This window comes from Engystomops pustulosus, chromosome 3 (assembly GCF_040894005.1).
Source record: "Engystomops pustulosus chromosome 3, aEngPut4.maternal, whole genome shotgun sequence".
NCBI classification, from domain to species: domain Eukaryota; kingdom Metazoa; phylum Chordata; class Amphibia; order Anura; family Leptodactylidae; genus Engystomops; species Engystomops pustulosus.
In genome coordinates this window covers 138,573,283-138,597,141 of record NC_092413.1, presented here as the reverse complement: position 1 = coordinate 138,597,141, position 23,859 = coordinate 138,573,283, and the positions used below count along the sequence as shown (strand labels likewise).

At 40.1% G+C, this 23,859-nt stretch overlaps 1 protein-coding gene across 1 annotated transcript in view; it reads left to right on the top strand.

The window, feature by feature from the left end:
* The window catches only part of LOC140121988 (elongin-A-like), an 84,200-nt gene that overhangs the window by 35,020 nt on the left and 25,321 nt on the right, over window positions 1-23,859 (top strand). Inside the window, exons 2-5 of the mRNA XM_072142289.1 lie at window positions 2,431-2,487; window positions 2,906-3,018; window positions 20,150-20,924; window positions 21,358-21,460. Of these exons, the coding sequence (XP_071998390.1) occupies window positions 2,431-2,487; window positions 2,906-3,018; window positions 20,150-20,924; window positions 21,358-21,460 (1,048 nt within the window). The remainder of the gene's footprint in view (window positions 1-2,430; window positions 2,488-2,905; window positions 3,019-20,149; window positions 20,925-21,357; window positions 21,461-23,859) is intronic.

Genomic DNA, 23,859 nt, shown 5'->3' with positions numbered 1-23,859 from the left:
TTTCTTTACATTGCTCTATTCTATATTAATTGGTAAAATAATTATGATTTTTCCTATTTGCATCTACCCTTTTTTTTTTTTGGGGTCACTTTTATACTTTTTATATGTCTCTTCATATAGAGTAATTATATACTGTGCATTAAGAATTTTGGCCTCTTAGAATGCATTTATTTGGAATGCAAAAAGAATTGGATCGCTTATGTAGGCAATGTTTGCTGTATCCATCTCCTAATCATACTACCATTTTAAAAGTTATTCTCCAAAGTACTCATCCTAAATTATCCTGGAATACCCCATAAGCTCATGATTAGTCCCCCCCCCCCCAAAATCCTAATAAGACTGAACATGGTCTGATATACTGATATCATGGATCAAAGCTTTAAGAGTGGAGTAGGCTTGTAGAGACCACATGGACATACTTCCATGGGCATGAGAGAAAAGGTGCAATCTCATTCTACAGAATTCATATGTTGATTAAACCAAAGAAAGAATTAATTCCACCAATAACCTGGCACAATATAGTGTGGGTGCACAAGATATCAACAAAAATACAGGTCCTGCAAGAACAAAATGTTCGCTGTAGTTTGAATATATATTAACAGAACCAATGGGCAGCAAAGTAGATGTCACATATGCACAGGATTCAAGTAAATGAGAGTAAATGTATCCTACTAAAACATCCTGTAGGGAATGTGACTTGTATAGCATCATGGTGTTGGTATTAACAGCACCAAGAAGCACATGTTCCCTTACCCATAGAAAGCGCCACACACCGACCCCCCCCCCCCCCCCCCACGCACGTTTCGGCTGTCAAGTCTTCATCTTGACTCCCAGAGTTCCCTTTGCTCTCCATATTTTGATCTACTCCCCTCTGCCTCACCACTCTGATCTAATGCTCTCCATTGATTTCCCCCCCCCCCTTACTGAAAAAGAATAAATGTTTCAAGTTAATTGTTTTGTTATTCAAAAGTCAGAATCGTATACTCTTGTGCAGCTTTGAAATCCAAGAAAGCCACAGAACGGCCAGTTGCATTGCAAATCTTCATGAAAGCAGGAAATCTTAGTTGGAAGCTTATACTTTTTTCCACTAAGCTTGTACAGAAAGGGTTACAGGTTTTCTTTTTGCCTAAAGTGCTAGAAGACTAACCCTGGAAAATCCGTAGTCTGTTATCCACTGTAAGCTCTTTTTAATCCTAGTTTAGTATTCTCATAATTTTGTCCTGATAATTTAGAAGACGTGCTTTAACTGTTCTGGGTTTCTGTGTACTGCCATGGTGTTGTGGTCCAATATGGTGAGCACTTTTGACACATACAAGAGCATTAATATCTAATGCCTCTGAATTTTTTTGACGCAAGGGTTAGCAATTTGTTGTATTGTACAGCTTGTACTTTGTAAATATTATTCCTTTGCAAACGATTCTCAAGTTATTCATTTTTTTTTTTCCCATCAGAATCTTGTTGGACTTCCCTAATTCTGCATGTCTAACATGCAAATGCTCTAATTTATCCTCTAAACTTGTGATCCTTTGCTCCATGTCTTCTAGTCTAGCTTGTTGTTCCTTTAATTCTGAAAGTAGTTGCTGGATGCTTTTACTAATCGACTTGTCCACAATAGATCTTCGTTTTGGAGCTAGTTCCCTTTCCACTGCTTTGGCCAGTTGTTTAAAGTCTTTATGGCATATTCATGCTATATTCCTCATTATCCAATTCTTCTGAACAGTTTTTCTCTTTATTCATTGTATTTTGAGTTTTTTGTTGTTGTTGTGCTCATCTAGTGTGTCATCAACTTCGATTATCATGTCTGCCACTGCTCTTATTGTAATTTAGCATTTTCCTTTCCAACTCCTTTTTTTTTCTTTTGTCCTTCATCACCTTTCACTCCCCCCCCCCCCTTTTTTTTTCATTTTTTTTCTTTGTTTTTAGACCCTTCTTCAGTTTGTACCCCTTTCGTTCCCTTATTCCTTCCTCCTCCTTCTCTTCTTCTTGCCCCTCATCATAATTTTATTTTCTTTCTGTAGTAATTTGCTTAGTACATGGTGAAACGGGCACATATAGATGTTGTTTAGCAAGCAATGGTGGGATCATGCATCAGTCATAAATGGTAATATAACTGCACTGCAGTGCCGTTCTTTGTTTTCCTAAAAAAAAAAAATCAGGTGGTACCTCCTCCTACTAGTTTCGGTAACTACCTCCTCCTTGAATCGGATTGGGAGGAGCAATGAAATCTTTGCTTTATACACTACTAATCAACTTTGGTTTTTAATATCATAGAATTTTCCCAGGGAAATAAAGATGTTGAAATGGCTCTGCTTGTAAATGTGTCCAGAAATATCTGCTAAAGAGTCTATGCATACACCGTAGCCTGTAAAAGTTAAATCTACTTTAATGTTTAACAGTTGCAGAATAAGTGCCTGCCTTATTTCATTCTAGATTTCCAAAACTCTGAAGAACCTACAGGAACTTAACATCACGTTGGATATCCTTGTGGTAAGTCTTCAAAAATAAATCAAGTTGTCTTTTAGAATTGTTTAAAAGGGACCCCAGGACCGGCATATACTGGAGCAAGCATTTAGCTTGCCTTGTAGTGGCATAGATTTACTAGTCATATGTTGCGTCTGCTACTCCCTGCTTGTTCTCTTGCTATCGACAGAGCATGGAGCACAAAGCTTAGAGAATTCCCCTGTAGTTGCTGCCGTGCATGCATGGTCATTTAAAAAAAATAAATACAATTTATTTAGTTTTCCCCATTTCTGTCATGACATCAAGTGCCTTGAAAAACAAGTAATGTTTACTAAGTATAGTTACCATTACATGCACTCTTTTCTCTTTCCAAAGAGTCTTTTTATTCCTTAAATTTTTGTTTAATTTTGAATTTATCACTTAATAAAAAGTATTTGTCTTGGAGGAAACTGGAGTTGGAAAGACTGTGAACAGCTTCCGCAAACACAGCGATGTGGGTGACTTTGCAAAATCTATTGTACTTCAGTGGAAGAAATTGGTTCCTGAGGTGAAGGAACTGTAAGTACTATTTGCCTTTGCTTTTTACACAGGATTCTATGAGTACTAACTTGTTGCTCCCTGTTCAAAAAACTTTCAATCATATTGGCCTCCTGAGTACAGCAACACAGTAGAAAGATGGAAAATTTCCATCATTTTAGCTTCTTTCCAGTTTCCCTCTGTACACAGAGAATCGTGGGGCCAGCAGGAGGTCCTCCAAAGATAATTCAACCCTGTCTACTCATTCTCCCTCTTCCTACAGTCCCAAGTAGCGAAGCAAGTATCAAAATATGTCTGAAAGCAGCATCTTTTTAAGTTAGTACAAAATTGATTGATCCTCCGCCTCTACGTTCATCCACTCCACATTTAGGAAAAAAATGATGCAGTACCTTTCCAACCAGAGATTTTTGGTACTCACAGGGACAGTCCTTAGTCCATACCCAATGTCCTCAGCGTTGCATGCCTAGGGCATGAAAAATCCTCATACAGGATACGGTAGCTTAGCACGGCGTCCCTCCTGGGGATTCTCAAGGTAGCTCGTAGCTTCTGTGCTACTCCTAATTGTTCCCACCCGGAAACTTGTTCCTCCACTACTCGTTCCACTTTCTTCGTTCCTTCTTCTAATTACTATTCGATTTGGGAAGAGAAAGGAAAAGAACGATGGTGCAGTACTTTTTGATTGTTAAAATTTTTTAATGGTAATACTCACAAGAGTAAAGATTAAAAAGGCCTTATGGATAAAACAAACACGCTCAGTATACCGCCCGACTCCGAGTTTCGCCTGATATGGCTTCTTCCGGGTCTTACCGGCGTGTTGGGCTACGTGTCTTTTAAATGCAAATTCAATTCATATGCAAAACATTTCTCACAATTTTTTTCTCAAAATAAAAGAAACTGTTTTCATGCAATTCTTTCAATAATGTTCGCATCAATAACAAAGTCTTATTTTAACAGATAGTTTCTAACAGTCCTATTTGTAAACTTTACAGTCATATTTGTTAACATATGTGTTAACATGTGTGTTAACAACCAGATTTTGCAGGATGTTGGAAAGTTTTAAACGGGGGAAGCTACTAACTCTAAGGTAGTGAATAATAAAGTGCTAAAAAGTGCATGTGAACCTAATTAAAGTGCTTAGTAATATTTTCAAGTATTCATGTAAACCATGTTTTACAGTGCTGATGTACTCCATATTGAAAAATAAGACTTTTACCAAACCGGCATCCCAATATAGAAAAGTTTTTTAAAAGGTCCTAAACGGCACAGTGTGCTTTGGGTATAGTAAGTATTATATGTTAAAATTAAAGTGCTTGGTGGTATTGAAATAAAGTGCTGATGTGCATAAAACTTTATAAAAAATTTTATAAAAAACATTTTATCTCGAGATCTGCATTCAATCCTAGTGGAATTAAAGTTTTAAGGTGGAAGATCCAAAAAGATTCTCTTTGGCTCATTTTTTTAATAATGTCTTCCCCCCCCTCCAATGTGGTGAGACTCGTTCTAAACTAAAGAAGGAGGTACCAATAGGGTTTTTTTGATGGTATCTCGCATAATGGGCTGACAGGGAATGATCTAACTTCCCTTTTCTTAGATTTCTGAAGTGTTCATTCAGCCTAGTCTTCAATTTCCTTATGGTCCTTCCTATATATTTCAACCCACATGGGCACACTATCATATAAATGACCTGAGTGGTGTCGCAAGTAGCAAAGTGTTTTATATTATATGTGAGGGAATTGTCGGCTGCTGAAAAATTATGAATTCCTCCAGTTATAGTTCTACCAATACTTCTACAAGCTTTACAGTGTGTGCACCGAAAGAAACCGGTGTGTGTTGTCGGTTCACCAAGCTTTTTATCATTAATACTGCTATGTACTATGTGGTCCTTGATATTTTTCGCTCTCCTGTGTATAAATTTGGGTGCAGCAAGGGTGGGTCCTATCACCGGGTCATATGTCAGAATGTGCCAGTTCTTCTTAATGATTCGTCGGATGTGATAAGAATCTTCTGTATACTCCGTGGTAAATGGGACTACAATTTGTTTTTTCTCCTCCTGTACACTTTTTGAACAGGGCTTTTTTTCTTTCTCAAGGTCCTCACTCTCTAGCTCTTTTATTGCTCGATCAATATCTGCTGGACTATAGTTTTTCTCCAAAAACCTATTTTTTAACAGCAGACATTGTTCATTATAGTCATCTTTCTTACTGCAGTTACGTTTTATTCGTTTAAACTGCCCTTTTGGGATGTTCTTTAGCCAGGGAGCATAGTGACAGCTGGCTTGTTCAATAAAGCTATTGCAGTCAGTCTCCTTGAAATGAGTTTTTGTGTATATGATATTATTCTCTTTTATCAACTCCTAATCAACAGGGCAATCCATCGAATGATCAACGGAATTTTCCTCACCAACAAAAGGGAAATGGGCAACTGACTCGAGTACAGGACATACACAAGGAAAGTCCACAGAAATCCACTCCAATAAAAAGAAAGCTAGAAAAACTCGAAGAGGAGGTACGAAAGATGGAGGTAAATGTGATGGCCCCAAAGAAACAGAGAGAATAGCAGACTCAAAACAAAAAGACATCTTTAACCTCAGCAAAAAAACCCTTTCTGAGGGACATATTAGTTTGTTAGCGAAAAGCTTAAAATATATCCCAGATAAAAAGATGAATAAATTTGATATATACATTGACATTCAAAAATTTATAAGATCTATTAATCTAAAGAAATATTTTCTAACACATCCCTGTGAAAAGAATCAAAAAACAAGTAAATATATACATCGTGGTCTAAAGGAAAAATCCTCTTTTATTCCTAATTTATCTAATAATGATTGCATCAACTCCTTTAAGAGAATTGTAATAGAAGAATTAGAGCGTACCAATGTTAGAAGGTTTAATCCCAATCTAACAAAAGGGGAGCGAGATGCCTTAAGAGACCTGCAGAAAGATACTTCTGTAGTGGTAAAACCTGCGGATAAAGGGGGGGGGGGTAGTTATTATGGATAGGGATTATTATTTGGGTGAAATGAATAGGATCTTAGCAGATCCAACCACTTACCTTAAGTTGAAAGATAACCCTGTGGAAAAGTACAGGAGGGAGTTATTTTCGATCCTAGAGGAAGCAAAAAAGAAAGGTATAATTACTAACAAGGAATTTGACTACCTATACATTAGGTTCCCCAAAACACCTACCATATATTTCTTACCTAAATTACATAAAAACAAAACATTGCCTCCTGGACGCCCAATAGTGGCAGGCATAGACTCGATATCTAGCCGGATATCTGAGTATATAGATCTATTTCTGCAACCACTAGTATGTAACACACCGGCTTACCTCAGAGATTCAGGATCCCTTCTTGAACTCATTAAGGATATCACAGTAGACACAGACACCATACTCTGTACTTGCGATGTCACATCGCTTTACACATGTATTCCACATGAACAGGGCATAGCGGCCATTCAATCCATTTTTGAAGACTATAAAAATATAAGCAGTGAACAGAAGGACTTTATCATTCAATTGATTAAGTTTGGTTTAGAAAGGAATTATTTTTGGTTCGAGGGGTCATTCTTTCTTCAACAATCTGGGACGGCAATGGGGGCGAAATTCGCCCCCTGCTATGCTAATTTATATATGGCATCATGGGAGAATCAATATATTTTCCATAATAACCCTTTCCAAAGTCATCTAAAATTATATAAAAGGTATATAGATTTTTTATGGCAAGGTAGCCAGGAGATTTTAAACAACTTCATCCTATATTTGAATACAAATGATTGGAACTTGGCTTTTACCTCAAATTACAGTAAAACGAACGTCTCCTTTTTAGATCTGGAGTTGATAAAAGAGAATAATATCATATACACAAAAACTCATTTTAAGGAGACTGACTGCAATAGCTTTATTGAACAAGCCAGCTGTCACTATGCTCCCTGGCTAAAGAACATCCCAAATGGGCAGTTTAAACGAATAAAACGTAACTGCAGTAAGAAAGATGACTATAATGAACAATGTCTGCTGTTAAAAAAATAGGTTTTTGGAGAAAAACTATAGGCCAGCAGATATTGATCGAGCAATAAAAGAGCTAGAGAGTGAGGACCTTGAGAAAGAAAAAAAGCCCCGTTCAAAAAGTGTACAGGAGGAGAAAAAACAAATTGTAGTCCCATTTACCACGGAGTATACAGAAGATTCTTATCACATCCGACGAATCATTAAGAAGAACTGGCACATTCTGACATATGACCCGGTGATAGGACCCACCCTTGCTGCACCCAAATTTATACACAGGAGAGCGAAAAATATCAAGGACCACATAGTACATAGCAGTATTAATGATAAAAAGCTTGGTGAACCGACAACACACACCGGTTTCTTTCGGTGCACACACTGTAAAGCTTGTAGAAGTATTGGTAGAACTATAACTGGAGGAATTCATAATTTTTCAGCAGCCGACAATTCCCTCACATATAATATAAAACACTTTGCTACTTGCGACACCTCTCAGGTCATTTATATGATAGTGTGCCCATGTGGGTTGAAATATATAGGAAGGACCATAAGGAAATTGAAGACTAGGCTGAATGAACACTTCAGAAATCTAAGAAAAGGGAAGTTAGATCATTCCCTGTCAGCCCATAATGCGAGATACCATCAAAAAAACCCTATTGGTACCTCCTTCTTTAGTTTAGAACGAGTCTCACCACATTGGAGGGGGGGGAAGACATTATTAAAAAAATGAGCCAAAGAGAATCTTTTTGGATCTTCCACCTTAAAACTTTAATTCCACTAGGATTGAATGCAGATCTCGAGATAAAATGTTTTTTATAAAATTTTTTTATAAAGTTTTATGCACATCAGCACTTTATTTCAATACCACCAAGCACTTTAATTTTAACATATAATACTTACTATACCCAAAGCACACTGTGCCGTTTAGGACCTTTTAAAAAAACTTTTCTATATTGGGATGCCGGTTTGGTAAAAGTCTTATTTTTCAATATGGAGTACATCAGCACTGTAAAAGATGGTTTACATGAATACTTGAAAATATTACTAAGCACTTTAATTTGGTTCACATGCACTTTTTAGCACTTTATTATTCTCTACCTTAGAGTTAGTAGCATCCCCCGTTTTAAAACTTCCCAACATCCAGCAAAATTTGGTTGTTAACAAATGTGTTAACAAATGTGTTAACAAATGTGTTAACAAATGTGTTAACTGATATGTTAACAAATATGATTGTAAAGTTTACAAATAGGACTGTTAGAAATTTTATCTGTTAAAATAAGACTTTGTCTGAGTACATCAGAACTGCAAAAGATGGTTTACATGAATACTTGAAAATATTACTAAGCACTTTAATTTGGTTCACATGCACTTTTTTAGCACTTTATTATTCACTACCTTAGAGTTAGTAGCTTCCCCCGTTTAAAACTTTCCAACATCCTGCAAAATTTGGTTGTTAACAAATATGTTAACAAATATGACTGTAAAGTTTACAAATAGGACTGTTAGAAACTCTACCTGTTAAAATAAGACTTTGTTATTGATGCGAACATTATTGAAAGAATTGCATGAAAACAGTTTCTTTTATTTTGAGAAAAAAATTGTGAGAAATGTTTTGCATATGAATTGAATTTGCATTTAAAAGACACGTAGCCCAACACGCCGGTAAGCCCCGGAAGAAGCCATATCAGGCGAAACTCGGAGTCGGGCAGTATACTGAGCGTGTTTGTTTTATCCATAAGGCCTTTTTAATCTTTACTCTTGTGAGTATTACCATTAAAAAATTTTAACGATCAAAAAGTACTGCACCATCGTTCTTTTCCTTTCTCTTCCCAAATCGAATAGTAATTAGAAGAAGGAACGAAGAAAGTGGAACGAGTAGTGGAGGAACAAGTTCCCGGGTGGGAACAATTAGGAGTAGCACAGAAGCTACGAGCTACCTTGAGAATCCCCAGGAGGGACGCCGTGCTAAGCTACCGTATCCTGTATGAGGATTTTTCATGCCCTAGGCATGCAACGCTGAGGACATTGGGTATGGACTAAGGACTGTCCCCGTGAGTACCAAAAATCTCTGGTTGGAAAGGTACTGCATCATTTTTTTCCTAAATGTGGAGTGGATGAACGTAGAGGCGGAGGATCAATCAATTTTGTACTAACATTTTACTGGTTATTTTTTTGGATCTTTTTAACCTGTATCCTCCTTGCGCCATTTTTTTCCATTCTTTTTGCGAGTAAGGGTAAACTGAATATCGTTCTTCCATCTTTTTAAGTTGCTTGGAACTTCAGGAAGATTCTTAGAGTCCTGTTTGGTGTGCTGGGGCGATGGCCCGGTTGCCCTCATAAGGGGCTCAGAGTGCCGCCTCTGGCACCCGTGCCATAGGTTCGCCACCACTGGTTTATGTTATAATAACTTATAGGAAATCTATCATTTCCACTTCGTCCCCCATGACGGCCCACCTGGAGGATGCCCCTTGACCTCTGCAGGGACAGGAAGAAGAGGGGTTAAAAGTTCCCTCCCTGCATCCTTCCGCCAGTGTTCTTCCTGTCCCTATTGAGGTCAGGTTAAGAGAGGTGCCCTCTCTCCTCCGGGGGGGGGACGAAGTTCTTACCGGTATGCTGTCCTCGGCGAAATCCGGGCGGACTGGGGTCCTCGGTCGGCTTCGGCCTTCCCTGCTGGCTGCATACGGTCCGTGTCGGGGCCGCCGCACCGCGATCTGGAGGTTGTACGTGCGGCGGCCGAAGAAAAACTACACATCCCGGCGTCCTCGAGGTCGAATGACTACTTCCGGCCGCGACCGGAAGTGGTGCCGAAAAAGGCGCAAAGCATCTCTGGGAGCCAGGAAGGCCAGCGGTAGCCTCTTCAATGGGGGATGGGCTCCCCATTAAGGTATTTAAAGCTGGCTAGTCACGTTGATCTTGGGTCTAAGATCTCTGTGGATTACTGCTGGTTCTCGTGTCTCCTGCGCTTTGGTAGTCTCGTTATGGCTGATGAAGCAGACCTGACTTTCCTGCATCCTCCAGTCTCAGTAAGTGGGGTAAATTGTGCAGGAATGGTTTTACGTTATGTAAAAGATATCGGGTCACTTATTATCCTCTTATTGCCTTTTAGGAAAAAGACCAGGGGTCTAGGGGAAAGGGCAAGGAGGATAAAGGGGATAAGGCTAGTAGGCCTGAAAAACCCGAAAAATCGGAGAAAAGCAGAGTAAAGAAATGCAATATGTGTTTTCGTTCTATGCCCGAATCTTACAGGAAGCCAATATGCAAAACCTGTATAGATAATTTTATGAGAGAAGAAAAATCTTCTTTCCTGGATGAACTTAAGGGGTTTATTGAAGAAAAAGTGATGTCTTCAGTAGCTGCGGCTACATCCAGACCTCCCCCATGTAAAAAAGCGAGAATTGAACCCGACTCGTCGCTATCTGAGGAAGGGGAAGATTCTGAGGTGCCGTCATGTTCCATGTTTGAAGGTGATGATCCGACAGACTCGCAGGAGTCAGTTAGAACTGTGGATTCAAGACACCTGTTCCAAATAGAGGAGTTGGACAATCTCCTGAAGGCCATTAGACAGAATCCAGAGATAGAAGATGTTCCTCCTCCCAGATCTAAGGAAGAGGAATTGTTTGGTAACCTTAAAACAAAACGTCAGAGGGTATTCCCCTTAAATGATACCCTAAAGGAACTTTTATCTGAGGAATGGCCTGAACCGGAGAAAAGGATTGTCTTGTCCAAAAACTTCAGGAAACGGTTAGCATTTGAACCAGGGGAGTCAAAACTATGGGATTCCTGTCCCAAGGTAGATGTTCAAGTCACGAAGATTGTGAAAAAACGGACCTCCCATTCGAGGATTCAGCGCAGCTAAAAGATCCTATGGATCGAAAATCGGATTCCTTATTAAGAAAGGCTTGGGAGACGTCGATGTTAAACCTAAAATCAAACCTGGCAGCTATGTCCGTAGCAAGGAACCTACTCTACTGGCTCAATGAGCTAGAATCTCATATTAAGGAAGGAACACAGAGAGCAACCATTCTGGAAAATTTTCCGTTACTGAAGTCCGCAACAGCCTTCCTGGTGGATTCCGCAGCAGAAGGGATTCGGTTTTCTTCCAAAGAAGGAGCGCTTACTAATTCAACCAGAAGAGCACTGTGGTTAAAACAGTGGAGTGGGGACATGCGATCTAAGGCGAAATTGTGCAGCCTACCATTCTCTGGAGAATTTGTATTTGGTCCAGAGCTGGATACAATTCTTGAAAGAGCTTCTGACAAGAAGAAAGGGTTTCCGGAAAAGCCAGCGCAGAGGAAACTGCCCTTTCGGGACTTCAAGAACCAAAAAGACAGAGACAAGGGAAAGAGGCGCTGGAGCTACCCAAAAGGTGGTAAAGGAAGGGGATTTCTCTTCTCCTCTCCCGCTGATACAAATAGAAATAGAAAACAATGACGCCAGGGTAGGAGGAAGGTTGTTAAAGTTCAAAGAGAAGTGGATAAAAGTTACTTCAAATCCCTGGGTGATGGATATACTACTCAATGGATACAAAATAGAATTCATCAGTCTTCCTCCTACGCGATATATATCACCATCTTCTATGTCTGTTACATCCCACGGTTTGATCTAGCAAGAAGTGTTGTCCTTATTATCAGCAGGGGTAGTGACTCCTGTTCCAAAAGATCAGGAACAATCTGGATTTTATTCTTCTCTTTTCTTGGTGAAGAAACCAAACGGTGCAAACAGATTGATCGTGAACCTGAAGCGCCTCAACGACTTCATAATCTACAGGAAATTCCGAAGGGAGTCTGTAAGATCTGCCACACACCTCATTCACAAAGATGCGTTAATGTGCACTATAGATCTAAAAGATGCATATTATCATGTGCCTATCCATCCCCTCTCACAAAAATTCTTAAGGTTTGCGGTCTTATCTCCAGGGGGTTCTACACTTCACTTCCAGTTTTGTGCACTCCCCTTTGGCATATCCTCAGCCCCAAGAACCTTCACCAAGGTGATGGTAGAGGTAGTGGCCTTTCTCCGGCAACGAGATGTACTTATCGTTCCCTACTTGGACGATTTGCTCATTATTGGCAAAGACCTAGAGGATTTAATTTCATCAAGAAATTGCACGATAGAAACCTTAGAGAATTTGGGTTGGATAATAAATGATCAAAAATCGGAACTCTTGCCAGCCACAATAAGAAAGTTTCTGGGTGTAAATCTGAACTCGAGTTACCAAATGTCATTCCTTCCACAGGAAAAGGCCGTACACATCGGGAAACAAATAATGAGGTTCAGGAGAAGGTCTACGATCTCAATCCGAGAAGCCATGAAGGTTCTGGGGTCATTGACGGCATGTATCTCCTCAGTGGCCTGGTGTCAGGCACACACCCGGATCCTTCAGAGGTGGATACTGAAGTCTTGGAACAAAAGACAGGAAGATCCAGACAAAAAGGTCCTGATTCCTTCTGCGGTGAAAGAAGATCTTCTATGGTGGCTGGAAGAGAAAAACATGACGAGGGATATTCTCGACCAACAACCCATACGTGTCTATTCAAACAGACGCAAGTCAGAAGGGATGTGGCGCAGTAATGCCTCATCATTTCTCCCAGGGTACCTGGACAAACGAAGCGGCCAGAAGGTCTTTCAATTATCGTGAACTGCGTGCAGTATGGGAGGCCCTCAGCTCAAATGTATCCCTCTTAGCCCACCATCATCTGCTGATCAGACAATATGACAACTGTATCTTATATAAAAAGACAAGGGGGAACCAGATCCCCGCTTCTGAGCACTCTATCTCAGCGAATATTTTCGTGGGCAGAGGATCACGTCTTGTCGATATCAGCCACTCACCTAAAAGGGGCAGAGAATATAAAAGCCGATTTTCTCAGCAGGGAGAAAATTCTCCCAAACGAGTGGTGTCTGATAAAAGAAGTCTTCCACAACCTGGTATCCCGCTGGGGAAATCCTCAGATAGACCTATTCGCTACGAGAAGGAACACCAAGTGCCATCACTACTTTTCGCTAGAAAAAGGGGAGAGCAAGAAAAATCTGGATGCGTTCTCTCATCCCTGGAACGTTCCCCTTAGCCTATGCCTCCCCCCCCCCCCCCCCCCTATTCCCCTGATTGCCAGAGTTCTTGCGAAGATAAGTCAGGAGAAAACAAGAACTATATTTATCTGCCCGAACTGGGCAAAGAAAAGCTGGTACCCGCTATTAAAAAGGATGTCGCAGCAGGATCTGATAATTCTCCCGCTGTCAAGGGACCTGTTATCACAGGGTCCGATACATCATCCGAACCCAGGAAGGTTACAGCTTGCAGCCTGGATCCTGAATCCAGCTACCTAAGGTGTCAAGGACTTTCCAGTAAAGTTATCAAGACTCTAAAGGCAAGTAGGAAACCTGTTACATTTGCTATTTACCACAAAATCTGGAAGAAGTTTTCTTCTTTTTGTAAAGACAACCCACCTATCAAATCTAATCCTAATTTTTTACAGGTCCTTGATTTCCTCCAGAAAGGTCTGGAATTGGGACTATCCATTAGTACATTTGAAGGTCCAGGTATCGGCTCTTAGCGCCTTTTTTGACCAGCCGCTCATTGAACACAGGTGGGTTAAAAGGTTTATTACAGCCTCCTCTAGGTTAAGACCTCAGGTTATTAACAAAACTTCTTCCTGGGATCTGTCCTTAGTTTTGAACACTTTATTAAAAGGACCAATTGACTCTTCTGATGTTAAAAACTTAACCTTAAAAACTGTATTCCTGATTGCTATCACCTTGGCCAGAAGGCTAGGTGAAATACAGGCAATTTCAATCAGAGAGCCTTATATGAGAATTGTGGAAGATAGGGTCTAACATAATAATAATTCTAACTTTGTTCCAAAAGTAAATTCTAACTTTCAGAGGAACCAGGAGATTATACTCCCCTCCTTTTGTGAAAATCCGTCCTCCGAGAAAGAACAAGAATGGAACTCTTTGGACGTAAGACGCTCTGTTATCAGGTACATAAAAGCTAAGGAACCTTGGCGGGTGGATCATAACCTCTTTATCCAATTTCAGGGGAACAACAAGGGGAGGAAGGCTTCAAAGGCAACCATTGCGAGATGGCTGAAAACAGCGATATCCCTATGTTACGAGATCCAGAAGACACCGGTCCCTGCAGGAATATGAGCGCATTCGACCAGGGCCATGTCGACATCCTGGGCAGAGAGAAGCGGAGCCTCGTTGGAGCAGATCTGTAAGGCTGCAACGTGGTCCACCCCTTCTACATTCTCGACGCACTACAGACTGGACTTACCATCCTCAAAGGACTTGGCTTTCGGACGCAAGGTTCTGCAAGCAGTTATCCCTCCCTAATTTCCTTACTCATTTTGTAAATCTCCAGGTGGGCCGTCATGGGGGACGAAGTGGAAATCATGAGTTAGTTACCTACCGATAATTCCATTTCCATTAGTCAACCATGACGGCCTATATATACCCACCCTGAAGTAAAGTTTGCTGTCTAGGTTTATGGATGGAAATTTGTATGTGACTATAACATACTAATAAAACCGTTGTATCCTCCTCAAGTGTGGTTATTTTCAAATCACTGGCGGGAGGATGCGGGGAGTGAACTTTTAACCTCTCTTCTTCCTGTCCCTGCAGAGGTCAAGGGGCATCCTGGGCCGTCATGGTGGACTAATGGACATGGAATTACCGGTAGGTAACTAATTCATGATTTTGTTTTCATGCATTGTTAACCAAACATGCCTTGAGAATGCGGTAGGTTTCAGCAATAGTGTAGCTATCTTGTTTAATCCCTGAATTGAGTGGTTTTGCTGAAAAACAATTAGAAAATTATGATAATGAGGCTCTGTCGCTCCTTTGCCTGGCTTGGCGCTTCTCCTCTTGCACTGCTTTAGAGAATGATGTAATCACTGTGTTGTCCCTGACAGGCAGAAGTAGTCAATCGCTGCATCAGGCCCAAGCTGCTGTTTGAGTCATCCAGCTCGGGTTGATTTCCGGAAGCTCCGTGTAATGTGTTTATGAACGGCAAGCGCCATGCGTTCCAGCTTTCCAGCTGGTCCTGAATTTTACAATTTTTATTTCGAGCTAAACCACTTGGATCAGGGATTAAACAAGATGTGTTTCTGTATCGGTGTCGCTAGAGAATTTTCAAGCTATGTTTGGTTCACAATGCATGAAAATGAATGGTAGATTTCCTTTTTAAATATTTTCTAAAACACTTTGTACAATCAATTTTTCTCATGGATTTATAGATCTTGTGGTCATTCATTGTTTGCATCCAGTGGGTAAAAACCAGTTCAAGATTATGTAATGCACGCATATCTTCTTACACCTGTACACACAGTACATTCGTCAAATGACCACACAGGTTTTTGTTTTTTTTTTCAATCATGACAGCGGCTTGGAACTGGATAACCTTATGTTGACCATGGTCATGGTACTTGCCGAGCGTTTACCGGAGCGATCCAATTCTCTTTACTCCGGTCCCAAGTTCTGCCAAGTTCCCCGGGCTGCCCAATGCGTCCTGCAGTCAGTTCACTCACAGATCTGACTGTAAACTGTCTGCGAATGCGTCTGTGTGCACAGACCATTTACACTGCACTGCAATGTCTTGAATTTGAAATCAAAATCTTGGACTCCAGTCACACTGCATACGTTGCAAGGAAATTTTATTGACACAAACAACATGTGACGTTTCGGTCAACAATAGACCTTTGTCAAACTCAGTTTGTTTAAGTCATAACATATGAGGGAGGTTGCATATAGCAATGGGAGCGCTGCCATAGAGGGATGGCGGTCTGTGCCGCTTGGAGAAGTGTGGCGCTGTGTGACTGGAGTCCAAGATTTTGTACACTATATGGGATTGGGACCCTCTCCGGAGCACCTGCACTAAAGATCAATTACAGTGTGCAGCCAAAATCCAATTTTAACTTGAATTTGAAATCGTGATCAGAGCATCACTGGTTCAGGTCCAATTGGTATATAAAGTGGGGAATAAAAGCTGATTATTTATTTTATTTATTTTAGAAATGTTTTAACCCCTTTGTGTTTAAGCCATTTTAGGGCCTTAGGACCAAGCCTGATTTATAAAATTTGACCTGTGTCATTATAGGAGGTTGTAACTTTGTAACGCTATAACATATCCAGGGGATTTTGAGATTGTTTTCTCGTCACACATTGTACTTCAAAGTAATAGAAAAATTTTGATGATATCTTTGATGTTTAGTTATGAAATAAATAAAAATTTGAAAATGAATACTTTTTAGACATTTTTCTCATTTTTATGAAAATCGCCAAAACCCTTATTTACAGGCACCTGCTCGGCTTTAAGTGACTTTGAGAGGCCTAAACAGCAGTAAAACCCTGTAAATTATGCCATTTTAGAAACTACATCCTTCAATGTATGAAAAATCATCTTTAAGAAGTGCAACACCCTCGCCGATGCAAGGCAGAGGAGTGGTTGCGAATACGTCCCATCATGTAGCTTGCAACCTGTGAAGGGTCTGATCAACCCCACAGCAGGTCACTACATAACACAAATGAGCACTGCAGCGGTAGAGCCTGCCTGGTAAGGCAGGAGTTAATTGTTTTCTGTGATGTAATTCCAGCAACCAATCACATGTGTTACATTTTTTTTCTGTGAGCTGAGATGTAATTGGAGGAGTATCCACCACCTGACCAGAGGGAGTAACAAAACCCTGGTCAGGAAACTTCTAGAGTTCAGTCAGACCCAGGAGTCTGAAGGAGAAGGAGCAGTCTAATCTAGTTAGACAGATTCAGAAAAGGGGAGAGAAAAAACGATACAGGCGCCACATGTGTCAATCTGGATTAGGCAAAATAATTTAGAGTATGCTCTTTGAATGGAGACTTGCTCACCTTTTGTGGTTGTACTGTCGGTACAACACGAGGAGATCGTTTGGGGTCACGTCCAGAGTGATATTAGGCAGCTTTCCTGGTTTTCATAGAGGCAAGGAATGTCTCATGAAGGAGGTGCAGTGGTCAAATATGGGGTTCCAGGGTAATGTCAGCGCCAATGATCCGGTCGTGAGAGCAGTATTCTTGAATTACGTGATTTATTGTTTAAAGCTTAGTAAAACGCGTTTCGAGTCCGAACCGGGCTCTTCATCAGTTACAATTAAGCATAACATACAATGGACTGTACGGTTTAAATGTTTTTTGGCGCGAACAGACGCGTCTGTACCACGTTACCATGACGTCAGAATGTAAATAAAAACCTAGTGTTCATTCATAAAATTTTTTGATTAGAAGTATTAGTTCAAAGTAATAAATACTAGCCGCAATAGATAGGTTTAAAATAGATGGATGATAACTAAACAATTAAAATAAAGCATTCAGCTATGTATAAAGAAATATACCAATGTGATAAATTCATAGTTACATTTAATAATCTGATTAAGATGTAGTTAATTATGGAATGTTACCTCTGTTTTGATAATATTCCGGGCTGAGGAGTACCTGAGATGAAGATGATTTGCAGGAGTCTAAATGTCGGTGTTAGTTGAAACTACGGAAGCCGCTGAGGGTCAAATCTAAACAGGAGCGAACTCTCAGAGAATGAGGGATCGATGCATTGTTGGACTAAGCTGGGCTCAGATCGTTGCGTAGCTGGACTAAGAGAAGATAAGAGATCGATGTCTCCGGTTCCCTATACCAAGCACCGTGACACTAGCGTGCCTAGGCCGCAACCGCCAGCCACTCGGGTACTGCGGGCCCCGGCTGTCTCCAGGCCCCAAGGAAAGGCTAGGCCGCGGTGGGGGATGTTGCAAAGTGTGTTAACCCTTAGACATTTACAAGCTGTTTTTTAGACAATGTATTAATTTTGGCCAAAAATTAAACCGTCACAAAGTATTAAATGACGATAAACTCCACAAAGTCTGATACCCAATTTCTCCCTAGTATCAGGATGCCCCATATGATATGTGTTGATGACTGCTGTATGGGCGCATGACCGAGGATAGAACGGAAGAAAGCGCCATTCAGAGCATTGTACCAGCTATTCAATGTTTATTTTTTTGTAATTTGGACATATGGGGGATTGATTTTGTGGACGAGATCCACTTTTCAGGTACATCATTTACAGGGGGTTCAATAGCTAATAATCATATTTTATTAACTCTTTCTTGGTGGTGGTTAAAAAAATTTACTCTTGTTTATGGTTTTTAGCTTTTTTTTTTTTTTTCCCCGGACATTCACCGTTCGATAAAAATGTGTTATCTTTATTCTATGGGTCATCACGATTACGGCAATACCCCATTTATATGGCTTTTTTTATGGTTAACTTGTTTTGCAGAATATAGAACTCATTTTGTGAGAAATTTGCATCGTTTTTGCATCGCCATACAACAATGGGCATAATATTATATATTTTTTTGTTTTGTTTACAGAGCTGTGTTAGAGCTTATTTTTTGCGGGACAAGCTGTACTTTTTCTTGGTATCATGTCGGGGTAAACTTTATTTTTTGATCACTTTTGTTGTGCTTTTTATGAGGTGAGATGTGAAAATTTTAACATTTTTGTACATTTTTTTTTTTTTTTTTTGTGTGTGTTTTTTATGGTGTTCACCGTACAGGTTGTGACCATTTTATTTTATTCTATGGCTTATTATGGATGTGGCGATACCCTATATGTTGTGTTTTTCTTGGTGTTTTTTCACTGTTTTATTTGATTATTGCATGGGATGGGACTTAAAGGGGTATTCTCATCTGGGCACTTACATTCAGTTTCATTAATCTGCCATATATAAACATTTCTTCAATTGGATGTTATTAAAAAAAATGTTCCCGTGTGAAGATAATTTCTCATAAATGTAACCATGTTGTCCCTTAGAAACGAGATGGCTTCCTCGGATACGACCACGTCATACTCTGGCAGCGGTGGCCAGACTTGCGCTATAGAGTCCCGCCAAACCACCAGGATTAAGTGATCAAAAAGGTTACATACCCCCAACTCTTCTCACAAAAAAATAAACCTTTTAACCAGCTTTGTTTTGCCAAAAAATACGAGGGCAAAATAAACAATATTTTCTCGAAAATTAATTTTTATTTAGTAAAATTGGGCAAAAAAAAAAAAAAAAAAAAAAAATCGATCGTAGTGACCCATAGAATAACAATAACATTTATAGTACAATGAATTGCAATTAAAAACATTTTAGAATTGTAAACAAATATTAATGATTTTCATTTCCTCCACCAAGAAAGTGTTATTAAATTTCATCAACTTGCTATAGATGACTCATAATGTTCCTGAAAAGTGGATCTTGTCCCTCAAAAAAAATAAGCCACTATATGTCCACATTACAAAAAATTAAACATTTTGTAGCTTGTATAATGTTACAACGCAAATCTTCTCTGAATGGCACTTCTTTCATTCTGTGCCGCCTCATGTGCCCACAGCAGTTTAAGCGTATGGGATATGGTCAAACTTGGAAAAATTTGGGTATCAAACTTTGTGGAGCTTTTTGTCATTTATCCATTGTGAATGTTTGTTAATTTTTGGGTCAAAATGTATGTGTTGTCCAAAAAAAATTGCAGTTTCTAAATTGCACCTGTATTTTGTTTTAACCTCTATAAACATCTAAAGGATTAGCAAACTTCTTAAAAGTGGCTTATCACATGTTGAGGGGTGTAATTTCTATAATATGGGTTTTGGCGAATTTCATAAAAATGTGAAAAATCGCAACCAAAATTCTACGCCTCATTAAGAAAATAGACGATGCATAAAAAATATTAAGATATTTGATGTTATGAAATTATTTATCTGAGTGATATCACTAAAAAGCAGAGGATTTAAAAGTGGGGGGAAAAAAAAATCTCCATGATCAAAGTTTTTGCCAAATTAATTTTTTTTTTTTTTCATAAATTTACGAAAAAGAGATCATCCAAATTTTTCAACTAATGGAAAGTACAATGCTCCATAAGAAAACAAGTTATAACCACTTATAGTGACACATGTACGAATTGAAAAATGTGGCCTGGTCTTTAAGGACAAAACTGCCTGCAGAAGCAAGGGGTTTATCTAAAAAAACTGGAAGGAATTTATTACTGAAAATATATCAGGAAATTGGTTCACTTTTTATCAAAACAAATCATAAACTTGAATTGTTAAAACCGAACAGTAACTACTTTCTACTTTCTAGTGAAGACATGCCAAATCCTAGGCATGAAATCATGGAGAATAAGAAGCCAATTACACATTCCAAACAGGAAAAAGAGGACATTTTGGAAGACATGAAAAATATTTCAAAATCTAAACCAGAAAATAAAGCACATTTGAAAGACAAGAGGCTTTCAAAAGCAAAACCTGGTCAAAATGAAATTCTGGAGGAAGTGAATTTAAATTCCAAAGGGAAGCCGCCTATTGGTGGAAAGAATTCTGAATCTCAAAAGGATAACCCGAAGCTAAATGAGTCCCATAAAACAGAAGACAGGAAGGTTCATGGCCAAAAAAAAGTGCCTAAAGAAAAAACACCAGATAAGAATTCACCATGCAAAGAAAAAACTCATTCTAATTCCCAATCAAGGAGAGAGAAGTCAACAAAATCAAAGCATGAGGAAAAGATAAAAGATCCTCACCTCTTGAGCACAGAGAAGAAATCAAAGTATTTTAATAAGGAAACCGACAAGCATCCTGGGGACAACAAAGTTAATAAAAAGGCCACTGGTACAAAGGAAGCCAATAAGAGTAAAACAGAAGGTATGCTTTCCAGTGAAGAGTTTGATGCTCCCACAATGTCTTTTGAATCTTACCTCAATTATGACCAAGTTTCAAACAAAAGAAAAAAGAAATCTTATCCAGTGAATGAACCTCCTAAAAAAATAGAAAAAGTATGTAAGCAATACTGTAATGTAGAACTATCCAAAACTCTCAATCAATGCAGAGAAACGTACATGGAGGAAGTGGACAACACAGAGGTAATCTTTACATGTTTATCTGTCATGTCTTAAATAAAACTGACTGTATACCTTTTTCTACCGGTTTCATCTGTGATTTTGTTTTATTGATAAATAATTTGACTACTAGACCATGCTGTTTGGAGCGGAACATTTACTACTTATATTTGAATGTTGAATAAGGATGAAATGGCCTGAAAATTGGTGAGAATAAAGGGAATTTCTTTCACCCCAGAAATAGGGAGAATCTAGCCATAGGAGCTGGGGTTTTTAAAAAGACTTGTCTCGCTCATGGAGATCATTGAAAGATAAAGTTAACCACAACCTCTCCACCCCTTTTAATATACTGGTACAAGATGTCAGTGATTGAAAAAGACAGATGAAATAAATACTATAGGAAGAGCTGTGCCAACAATGTACTCACTGTAAATGTTTGCTGATTGTTTTATTTCAGGTCAAAAAGCACTGTCTTGAAGATTTACTCAATGTCCCACTTCCTAAAATTTTGACAGATTGTTCAATTTTCCCTTCACCGCCACATACTAGTGAATGCAAAGGTAAGCCTATTAGAAAGCATCTTGGTACAGTGTATCTGTTTCAGCTAATGAAAGTGTGTTTGACAGCACAGGTTTATTTGTGCAATTATTTGTAATATTGGTTTCATAAAGGAGGAAAAACTGGCCTATGCCAAAAGCTTTTAATTGTGCAAATCTTTAAAGAGTATTTACCAATTCCTAAACTGCCCCACAAGAAAGAACAGCATTGTGGGGGTCACTTTTAACTGTTACATAAATTTCAATTTTATAGAACATCTTGAGGGTTAATTTGTATGTAAATGAGATCCTGGTTGCACCAGGGACAGGCGGGTCATTCCCACTAATATATATATAATTTTTTTTTTTTTCCCTGCACTTTCAGCACTTACAAAATGTTTCTCTAAATAGAACATCCCTTTTTAAAAGTGACAACACACCGTTGCAATTCTAATACTGCAGAGTAAATTATTTAATGATACACATTTTATAAGTATGCTAAGAAAATAATCCTGTAACTAGAAGTTAAAAAAATGTAAATTAAAAAAAAAATTAAAACCTGTTTTTGTGTCAGACTGGCCAGGCCGCTGAGAGGGCCACAGTAGACGTGCCTGTCATAGCGGAGCTCATCAACCTGGCGCCTCCTCCACAATCCTCGGGGCTGAATATCACTCCCACCTCGGCTGTTCCTTCTCCCAGTGGAGCGATCCTAGACTCCCCGAATCCTGAGCGGGAACCACTGCTCCCGGCCTCATCACCAGGATCCAAGATGGCGGTGCCGATTTACGGAGATTGCCAGGACCCGCGGCGCTGCAGCCCCTGGAGCAGCTGCTGAAAGAGGATACTCTGGGAATCAAGATGGCGCCACTGGGACCTGGAGAGTGCCAGGACTCGCTGCACTATGAGCACACCAGCGGTGCTGCCGCGCCACAGCCTCCAGGACCACCAGCACCTGATGTTCTGGGAGCGAAGATGCCTGGGGTTCAGCAGGCCCATCGCAAGCAACAGCACCTCCAGCTCCCCCTAGCCGTTCACTGGCCGCATCCCCCTCATTGGGGCTCCTCTCAAGGTTCTGTATCACCCCCAGTGGATAAACGCTCTCAGGCGCTCTGGTCCCCAACTCCCCAGGGGTTAAACCCTCATGCACCATTGTGGGCAGTACGGCAGAACATGTCTGGACACTCTCAGCAAGACCAGCCCTGCTCTTCATTACACAACGTGCACTTAGCACCTGCTCTGGCACCGCAGGCTGAATATGATGAAGATGCACTGCACCAGACACCACCAGCGCACATGTATTATGCTAAACCTTCTTTGGAGAGAAGTGTTGTGATCGAAGAGTATTGCAAGCACATATACGAACCATCCGTACCAGGGAAGATATGGAGTCCTATAGTTCCAGATTGGAACTATCTTATCGATCAGAAATGTCTGCACTCAGAGATTAAGTACATCAGGTAGAGGGAAGAGTGTCAACAGTAAATGCTCTGTTCGTGAACAGCTAGCCATTCACTCCACACAATTGGCCTCTCAGTCCTCCCAGTTACGAGCTCTATCTGACCATCTGGATGATTTATAAAACAGGGGCAGGATTAACAACATTAGAGTCCGGGGTGTTCCTGAATCTATAGACTCCCGTCACTAACTCGACACTGCAGGAGCTCTTCAACATGGACCTGGATGTTCCTGCTGATAACCCTCTAGAACTTGACCGTGCTCATCGGTCCTTAGGCCCTAAACCTTCAGACCAAACAGGTCACGGGATATAATTTGTAGAATACACCGGTTCCAGATCATGACCAGGGCCAGAAATATGGGAGACATAAGGTCCTTACGGACCTCTCCAGACTGACCCTGCTAAAGCGCAAAGCATTGCACCCTCTACTGGAAGCTCTTAAACAAAAAGATTTCCAGTACTCCTGGGGATTCTTGTTTAGACTTCAAGTTTGCCACAGTGGCCAGCTGCAGATTCTGCAACACCCTGGTGACCTGCCTGCCTTTACAGAATCGCTTAGTCTCCCTCCAGTTACCCTACCAGAATGGACCACCCCGAGACCTCAAAGGCAACCTCGTCACAGACAACAAAGACGCTCCATCGATTATCATAACCCTGTTCAGGCAGCGCCCGAGCACCCACAATAACGGGATTTTGGGTTAAGAAATATTTTTTCTCAGTTTAAAAAGTTATTTTTTTCTGGGTTGGGTTTATCCGGGGGCACTTTCCTTGGCAATTCTACGTTCCTCAGGGGTGCTGCACTCAGCTGGTCTGTTCGTAATGTTAAAATTATATACCTATTCTGAGTAGTGGCTCAGGTCTAGTTACTGTTTCACCCAAGTACACTGCTATCTACCCTTCTTTCCTTTCTCGTAGCTCAACGCCTTTTGGGTGGGCCACAAATTGCTGGGATGGCACCCTACTGCCA